This window comes from Urtica dioica, chromosome 8, assembly GCF_054948205.1.
Source record: "Urtica dioica subsp. dioica isolate 48M chromosome 8, U.dioica_male_clone48M_v1_H2, whole genome shotgun sequence".
Classification (NCBI taxonomy): Eukaryota; Viridiplantae; Streptophyta; class Magnoliopsida; order Rosales; family Urticaceae; genus Urtica; species Urtica dioica.
Genome location: NC_142763.1, coordinates 10,336,870 through 10,346,692, shown reverse-complemented (window position 1 = coordinate 10,346,692; position 9,823 = coordinate 10,336,870). Strand labels below are relative to the sequence as shown.

At 33.8% G+C, this 9,823-nt stretch overlaps 2 protein-coding genes across 2 annotated transcripts; one reads left to right on the top strand and one right to left on the bottom strand.

Annotated features, from left to right (window-relative positions):
* The first annotated feature begins 541 nt into the window (after window positions 1-541).
* Window positions 542-2,826, top strand: LOC149387963 (blue copper protein 1a-like). The gene is made up of 3 exons (XM_089622280.1): window positions 542-559; window positions 2,012-2,063; window positions 2,447-2,826. Exons 1-3 carry the CDS (start codon window positions 542-544, stop codon window positions 2,824-2,826), a joined length of 450 nt encoding a protein of 149 aa, XP_089478406.1.
* Window positions 2,827-4,311: 1,485 nt separating this feature from the next.
* On the bottom strand, window positions 4,312-7,878 carry LOC149387962 (transcription factor ABORTED MICROSPORES-like). Its single transcript, XM_089622279.1, has 8 exons — window positions 7,778-7,878; window positions 7,491-7,691; window positions 7,302-7,380; window positions 7,150-7,218; window positions 6,538-7,065; window positions 5,495-5,770; window positions 5,220-5,396; window positions 4,312-4,479 (listed from the first exon to the last, which is right to left on the bottom strand). Exons 1-8 carry the CDS (start codon window positions 7,876-7,878, stop codon window positions 4,312-4,314), a joined length of 1,599 nt encoding a protein of 532 aa, XP_089478405.1.
* Window positions 7,879-9,823: the final 1,945 nt, after the last annotated feature.

The following is a 9,823-nucleotide window of genomic DNA, read 5'->3' as shown; positions in this document are numbered from 1 at the left end:
ATTTATTCAATAAAAACTCAGGCATGGGGATGAGCATGGCCCGTACTCTTTCTCAAGCCAAGTGGAGGCCCAGATTGAAGCATGGCCCATGCTCTTTTATGGGGGGTTGGGATCGAGAAGTAACATAAGGCCCAACTTGGGACTAAGACTATGGTTCTTGGTGATGATGTTCGGGCTTGAGTCCGAGCTTTAAAAATTTGTATAAAAAGCTCAAGCCTATGGATGAGCATGGCCCGTGCTCTTTCTTAAGCCAAGTGGAGGCTTAGACTCAAGCATGGCCCGTGCTCTTTTATAGGCGGTTGAGCCCGATGAGTGACATAAGACCTAACTTGGGACTAAGACTATGGTTCTTGGGGATGATGTTCGGGCTTGAGTCCGATCTTGAAAAAATTTATATAAAAAAAAAGCTCAAGCATGAGGATGAACATGGCTCGTGCTCTTTCTCAAGGCAAGTGGAGGCCAAGACTCAAGCATGGCCCATACTCTTTTATGGGCGGTTGATCCCGAAGAGTGATATAAAACCTAACTTTGGACTACGACTATGGCCTTTGGGGATGAGGTACGGGCTTGAGCCCGAACTTTAAAAAATCTAAAAAAAAAGCTCAAAGCGTAATATTCACTTTCAATCCTTACAATATATTTTGTTTAATCTTAAAAATTATATCATCAATAATAAACTTAAATCAAAGTCTAAAAACATGTTTTATAAATAAAAATTATTCTTACAAAAAAAATAAAAGAAGAAGAATTGTTTTTATGTATAAGTATATATTTTATTTTAAAAAAGAATATTTTATTTTAAAAATGAATATTTTATAGTCTATTCTAAAATGGTTGAGATAGGCTTGACTTTTTTTCAGGGTGTGAGGGCTCAAGCCCATGTAATTCCCTTAAACAAGCTTAATTCGGCCTTATTGTTTTTCAAGCCGGGCCATACCAGCTTAAAATCATTAATAAGAAGGTCGGGCTAGGCAGTCAACGGATGCCCCGACCCAATTGAGGTTATTATAATGGGAAACGATTTTTGGCATAACTCACGAGTGGGAACGATCCACCCCTGAGTTGACACGTGGCCACTAACTGCCACGTGTCAACTCACGAGCGGATCGTTCCCACTCGTGAGTTGTGCCAAATAGCATAACTCTATTATAATTGCTTTCTGCTTCATGCCATTAAGAGCCACATGTATAATGTTAGGAAGTCCCATCATTTTTTTTTTTTGAAATGCTGCAGTGGGGATTGAGCCACATGTATAATGTTAGGAAGTCCCATCATTATCATTTAATTTTGTATCGTTTTTTTCTTTTCATTTTCTTATGTATTGTGACGGGTCAATTTCAAGTGGGTAATTTCTTATATAAAAAGTGCGTTTTGGAAATGACTAATTCTTTTCCACACACGTTATGTATAGTAGAATTTATAACCGAGTCGTAATTTGTAAACAATAAAGATATATAATTTTTACACTTCATCAGAAGAAAAAAAAAATCTTTCAATTAAATGAATAACGAAGAATAAAATAGTGAATGTGCCAAATGTACTATATGAATTTGAAAACAAATTCAAAAGAATTTAAACGAATCTTTACGATAAACTTGCGCAGTTTTATTGAACATTTCAAGAAAGAAACGCTATATTCATATTGCCTTTGAAATTGTCAAAAAAAAAAAAAAAAAACAATGGTAACTTACACTTCATTCACAATATATATATATTTTTTTTAAACAAACAAAAACAAAACAGAAAGTAAAACTAAAATTAAAAAAAAAAAAAAAAAAAAAAAAAAAACAAGAACAAAAGTGTGTAACTGGACCAGAATGATCCAACGAATATTAAAATAATATAGGTAGTATCAAATTGTTTTTCACTAGATCTCAATTTCTTTCTTTTTTGGGCGAGACCCAGTTCTTCTTTCTTTCTTTCTTCAATTTTGGTACAAGTACAACACGCAATTTTCTGATCTAAATTATTTGTATATTAATCTTATCATTATTACTAAACAATTTTGCAGGCTTTCATCAAGTTGCAGGAACAAGTCATAGGAAACAATCAACCACAATCAAGTAGTGTACCTTTTATATATAAGCCATCGCTTTTTTCACAATCACTTCAAAATCAAATTAAGGTCTCGCCACAAAACCTCCAAGATATATCAAAAGAAAGTCATGAGAGAAAGAAATCCCCTCAACACCTTAAGTTTCTTATCATTAACCATAGTAATCTACACAACTTTGCTTGTGAAGTGTGTAAGATCTGAAGAGTTTGTTGTTGGCGATGAAGATGAATGGGACAGCCAGGGATATTATCTATCTTGGTCACAAAGCTAGAATTTCACTGTTGGTGATGTTCTAGGTATAATCCTTTTTCACACTTGAAAATCCATTTAGACATAGCAAAATCATGTGTTACAAAGTTTTTTATTTTATTTTTTGGGGTGTGTGTATAGTTTTCAAGTATGTTGAAGGGCAACACAACGTGTTCGAGGTAGGCGAAAGCACGTACAGATCGTGCGACTCGAGCGGGGTAGTTTTGTCGATGCACACGACCGGGAACGACAGAATCGAGTTGACTGAGGCGAGGAAATATTGGTTCATATGCGGCATCGTTAGTCATTGCCTCGGAGGAATGAGGTTCGGGATCGAAGTGGGGCGATCTCGTAATTCCACGGAAGATATTGTACCGAACGGTTCGCCATCTGGCGCACCACCACAGGTTACGGTGGCCCGGAACTCCAGTGATTGCTTGTTGAGCAAAGGCTTGGGAAATTGGGTTTTGTTTGTAACCTTTTTCGCTTTTCTGTTTGCTCAAATTTCACTACCGCTGTAAAGAAAATATAATGGTTTAAAGTGAATTTTTTTTAACTGTCGGTCTATTTTTAACTATTGGTAGCTATATCCGTTGGTGGATAGGGAAAAAAAGAGCAGTACATTGGTTTGTGTTAAATGGCTATCAAGAAGATGTAAAATACTTTTATGACCATAAGAATTTTTTGTAACACACTAGATTGGCTGTAGAATGCTATGGTGATATTTTTATTATTATTTTTTTTTTAAATCAGATGGCGAAATTGAATTATATATGACACGGTAATGCGTGTGATCATGACATATATATATATATATATATATAAATATATGCTATGGTGATATTAAATTTATTATTTTTTTTAAATCAGATGGCGAAATTGAATTATATATGACACGGTAACGCGTGTGATCATGACACACACACATATATATATATATATATATATATATATATATATATATACACATCAAATTGTAGTTTAATGAAACTGTTAATCGCCTACATAATTTTTTCATATATAATTTTAAAGATAATAAAATGATAAATTGATTATACTTAAATTAACCTTATGCCCCCACCGATGCCGCTCTCTCTAGATCCGTAACCTTAACTGTCTCATTTGTCATCTGGAAGAGAGTGCAAATTACATAAGCTAACAATAGATCACTTCTCATTCTTATTTGGAAAGTGGAAGGATTGATTAATATGAAGGGATTTTACTATGAAAATAAATTTATTGTGTTGTTTGGTAGAGAGGAGGGAAAACAAAATGAAAGGATTGAGCATGGTTAGCTTTCCGTGGCACCCACAAAAAAACTATCTCTCTCAATTTAGAAAGATCGAGAAAGACGGAAACAAAAAAATGAAAGTAAATAATACAAAATAATGGCAATTACATATATATAATTTAATACTATAATTATTATTGCAAAAATAATAGCAATTTAGTAATTTAAGTACACAAAATATCAACCATTCCTCTCTATTTTAGTTTATACCAAACAAACAAATGAATGGATTCTAATCTTTCATCACATTATACCAATCAACTTTTTAAAAATTTATAATTCACAATTTTCTTTTTCTTTCTCTTCCCTCCTTGTTACTCCATCCATTCAATTTTCTATCATCCCTACCAATCAAAAGCCTAGTTTTATATGACTTTTTTTTTTCTCAATGTTATAGTTTCATTTAATTTTCCGTTTACAGTTTCATTTAAAATAAGGCAATATCATCTTAAATTTAAAAATAAGATATTTATCGAATATTTGAAAGTTAGAGGTATATGTGTAATTTCTTCTCAGAAAGAAGGCTAGTAAGTCATTTCGCACCAGTAAAGCCTAAAATGACGTCTTACCAGCATATACATATCAATAACTAATTAAAGAAAATTAAGACCGAAAACAAACTAATAGAATAATGATTGTCAACAGATATTAGTTAAGGTGTACTGAATAATTAGAGAGAAACATCAATGATGTGAAATTATAAATAAATAAATAATCAGTAGGTTTGTTGGTGATGAAGGTGTTGTTGATAGTCAAGGAGACTTCCATTTCCATTTTCAGGGGGTTTAGACATGTCACACAATCCTCTTGATGGATTCCTTGTGAACTCCAACAAGATATCCCTCAAGTTATCAGCTTGGACTACCATTTTACTATCCTTCTTCTGCCACCCAAGAAACAAGAATAAAAACAAATGAAATTGATTTCATATCCCATTATAATAAGTAAGATATTGATAACTAGTTGTTACATTTTACAAAAAAAAAAAAAAAAAAGCAAATAACCACGTTTTATGATTTCACTGATGATAGGTAAAAATAAGACTATTTTAAAGATTTTGAAGGTTATTTGATTACTTTGCTATCAATAGCAAACTAAGTTACATATCAATCTGGTCACTCGCTTTTTTCTAATAAGTATTATTACTTATTTAATGAAACCATAGTACAGAAGAAGGAGAAAGGAATAAAAAAGAAAAGAAATGATTAAATATTTTTTAGTTGTGTTTGATATAGATGAGAGAAAAATGATAGATCTATGAATTATTTAGAAGTATATTTGCACAAAACAATATTTTTTCTTTTAAAATTGGAAGAATTAAAAATGCTGAGTCCGATAATTTCACAATACCTCCAAAACCTTCACCCTTTTTCTTTTTACCCTCTACCAAATAACTACAAATGTCATATTAATAATAAAAGAGAATCATCTCTCTCTCTCTCTCTCTCTCTCTCTCTCTCTCTCTCTCTCACACAAAAACTCAAACACGGCTTAAAACAAGATATCTAATTATAAACTACCATGTCTACGTCAAAACTCATAACTTGACAAATTAAAAACCAAAGCAATAATAATAATAATAACTTGTTTCACAAGAAATAAGAGTTAACCAAAGGAACATACCTCGACTTTGAGAACGTTAGACACAAGGTTTCTGAAGGTGGTGACATTGGCATTAGTGACTTCTAGTCCCAAAGAGTTCAGAGCCTCCAATAGCCTCACGAATCTCCCGGGCTTGTGCTCACAAAACACCTTCACATAGAACTCATTCCCATCTATTTGAGCCACTTCAACTTGGGGCTATATATAAATCATATTAAATAAACAAAAAAGTATTTAGTAAACATAATTGAGTATTGCCTTTAGAATTTATATATTTATTTACTACCAAACTCTACCTCCATTTGTGGCGCCTTGTCATTCGCAGTGGTATCAGAGTCGAGGTTTTGTTTCGATGCGGTTATCTCATTGTTACCCGATGCTTCAAAGGAATAAATGTTAGGGGACTCGGAATCGGCCCCAAAATTCAAAATCTCAGACTTGGGATTGTTTCTTTTTCCGTTTGCTCCGTCGATCACGGAAAGTTCCTCGAGCTCATCTTGAAGCTCTTTTTCTTGTCTTTTCAAGTCCTTCACGTACTCTATTGCGTCACGAAGAATCGAAGCCCTATCCAACTATTCGTCAACAAAAAAAAAATATAAACAATGTGTACGGATGATCCAAGTTTAAATAACAATTAAGATTCTTTAAGTTACGAAATATGAGCACATCTATGTGGTATCAAATGGGACGACCGGATCGTTTTAAATGGTTTGGATAAATTGAGACCACCCCAATAAGAAAACAAAATTATGGAGCAATAAATCCATTTTGACCGTTTGTTCTAGCTTTAACCGTTTAAGACACGATAATTTTTATTTTAATAGTTTAACTAAAAAACATCTAAATTAAATAAATTATCATTAGTTGTGATGAAAAAAAAAAAACATGCTGAAAATTAATATATTTAACTCAAACTCGATATATTCAGCACCAAATATTAAGTTCAAATGCACTAAAGTTAAACAAAAAATTATTGACAAAATGAAGTCTCGGAACAAGTCCGCAATCCGACCTATACATCAGTTTCAATATAGCAATATGAACTGGACTGTTTATTAAGAACGAATTTAAGATTAAAAAAAAAAGGGGGGACTAGATTAGTAACAATCATTTTGGTCTGATTTATGATTTTCAGATTATTTTTTCAAAGCCCTCAACAACGAATAAATAAAAATCGAGCTATTTTTTTTAACATTTAGTGAAAATAGTCATAAAACAAGTAAATTTCTAAATCCGAGTTTTATAAAATATTTAGGAGTAATTATTTTCTATGTTAATGGCAAGTACATATATAGTGAAAATAGTGATAAAAACAATGAGATGAAGTTGGTTTAATTACCTTGGAAATATTCGGAACTAAAGACCTAAGAGTGTAGAGCCTCTCGTTGAGCTTCTTTCTGCGCTTCCTTTCAGCGACAAGGTTTTTGCTCTGCGGCCCTTTCCCCGACGACGACTTTCTGCTTCCGTGCTGCTTATTCCCTTCGTTGTCTTCCTCGTCGCTGCAATCCGACATCGAGTTCGACCGTTCTTGCCCTCTCTTCGCTCCCTTGTCCTCCGCCTCCAAAAACGACGCCTCGTTTCTCGCCCCGAACTGCACTGGGATGTCGTACGGCGACAGGTTCAGCCCCTCGAACGCCGTCGCCGGCGACACCGGTGGCTTCTCTGCTGTCGCTGTCTCTGTTGTGGGGTCCACTATTTTGTCCGACTCGTCGTTCATGACGAACGCTCTCGACGATTGGATTATTTGATCGTTCATGTCGATGATGAAGCTTGCCGTCGTTGCGTCGTTTTGATGATGATCGAGTAGTGGCGGTGATATGTTGCATTGCGACGTTACGAAATCAATCACGTTTGGGTCTTCTGGTATCTGTGAAATAAAATAAATATGTATTAATTAGTTTGAAACATGTAATTCATATTCACGAATGTGTGTGACTGACTGTGAACATACTTGCTTGTTAACGAAAAGCTCAACCAACCCTCCTGCCATTGGAATCAAAACCCTGGTCCCACTACATTCCTGCAATATTACTATTAAGTTAGTAAATTCCTTTATCTACAATAAATATCGTTATAATTAATTATTTACTAGATAGAAGTAACCTCAAGAAAATGGGAGCCTGTGACACTAGAAGAGTTTAGCCAACTGGGCTGGTTTGATATCAACGTCTGTGCATAAATTCTGTTCATTTGGAGAGGAAAAAAGAAAAAGTCAAGTTATGATACAAAATCATTATCTGCATGCTAATAATGGTACTTAATAAGTGAAATGAATTTATAGTAAATACATACCCAGAGTCCAAAGGCATGGAAGTTGGCAATTGGAAAAGAAGGTCACAAGAGTTGGTTCTTGGGTGTTGAAACATGGTGTCTCTGCATGGAATGAGTGGCGAAACTGGGAAAAGAAGTTCTTCATCTCCACAATTATTGTTATTATTCGCTTCTTGTGAGGTTTCAGCCCCACCACAACAACAATTCATCCACTCAACAAATCTGTAACAATAAGACGCCATCAATAATGTCACAAATATAACATTTTAATCATATATATTTCTCTACTTGATTGATTTATATATAACCTTTGGTCTTCACTTAATTTCCATAGGACACAAAAGTCCCACCCTTTTGATCCCACGAGAGGTCTAAGACTTTCCATCATGTTTTGCATAAGCATGTACATATCACCTGCAATAAATAAATCAATGAGAATATTATCTACCACTAGCTAACCCTAATTATATACGCATTTTTTTTTTTTTTGGTAATGAAAAACTTTGCTACCTCTTTTGGTTGAAGGAAGCAAGTAATAAAAGCATAGGCAGGTTGGAATAACAAGCAGAATATATAGGCAGCAGAAAATACAAAGGAAGACCTCCATATATATATATGTAAATGAGTATATATATGCGTATGTATATACATATATATATATGTGTATGTATGTATATATAATATATATATATGTGCCTTCGGTGTGTGTTTGTGTGTACATACAAGAATGATAAATCTTCGAATCACTCTATGTATTGTAGACCCCACTTTCAAAACCAAAAGTACATAGCGAAAATCAGAAAATAGAGAAACAAACAAATTAAAAAGAAATCATAATATACATTAACCTCTTAAATTGCCATATGATATTGGTAGGTGAACTATAAGCATGGCATGAAAGACTGATTTTATTAACGAATTAAATATAAATAACACCCTCTATCCTTTGTCAATTAAGTATTCAAGGGTATACAAATTATCATTTAAAAAATAATTAAAATCAGAAAGTGATAGCAGGACCATATTGCATGACCTAAAAGTGTGGCGTTATACTTTTATTAGAATTGTAGGCTTTGTTTGTATACGCAGCGTTTGTTGTGCAGCGTTTGTGTTGTTTCTTGACTGATAAGTTAGCTGATAAGTTAATTCTTTTGTTTCTTATAGTTTAAGTTTTGTGGTTTATCAGATTACTATTTTGCCCTCTGATTTGTGTCTTAAGTGAGGGTAATTTGGTCTTATCTGATTTTCCTCTTTCTTTAAATGCTTGTAATGTGCTTCGATGGTTTTTCAATGAAACAGTTTTATTCATTCTTCAATTCGTTTCTTTTCCTTTTTCTCTCTGCACAATCTCAATCCTCAAATCGTGAAATGGTATCAGAGCGACTTTCGCTACTCTAGGGTTTGCCGATTGTTCACTAGATCGAACCAGTTCTTCGACTTCTCTTCGTCCTACACCATCATCAGAAATGACGACTGAAGAATCTTTGACAGGAGACAGATCAGCGACGGCGATTTCATCGAGGAGAGCTCCGATCGATGACTCTCTTGATCCGTTCTTCTTGCACCATACAGATTCGCCAGGCATGGTCTTGGTAACTCAGCAGATGAATGGTGAGAATTATCCTACTTGGAGCAGATCGATGAGGATGGCTCTATCAATCAAGAACAAGCTTGGCTTCATCGATGGATCCATCAAGAAACCTGACGAATCTGAGGTGAATCTCTTCCATTCTTGGAGAAGGAATAATAACATTGTGATCACCTGGATCTTGAATTCTTGCACTAAAAGAATTAACTTATCAGCTAACTTATCAGTCAAGAAACAACACAAACGCTGCACAACAAACGCTGCGTATACAAACAAAGCCTACAATTCTAATAACTTTAACTACCTTTAAGTTTTTCACTCGCTTGGGGATTAATTTTATATATTTCATGTCTCAACTACTCTCGAACTCTTGAACCCGAAACGGAAAAAAAAAAAAAAAAAAAAACCGCGTAAGAAAAGTTCACAGAAGGAAACATATATATTATATTCAAGGCTTGAAATTTATAACTTTAACCCCGACTATATATAGACGAATTGGTATTAAGTTTTTCCAACTACTTTATATATGTCGCATGTCACGTTTTTCCTAAATCTAACTCTTTGATTTTATGCTTATGAACAAGTCTGAAATGGTGCTACGTTATTCATCCTAAATTGAAAAAATTTCCCCCTTTTGAGAATAAATTTCCTTTTATGTAACAAAACTTTATTCTCCTCCTTTTACTTTTTCTGTTAGAGAGTATACTTGAGAGACGAGAAGATAAGAGAGAGAAATAAATATATACATAAGAAAATAAAAAAAAAA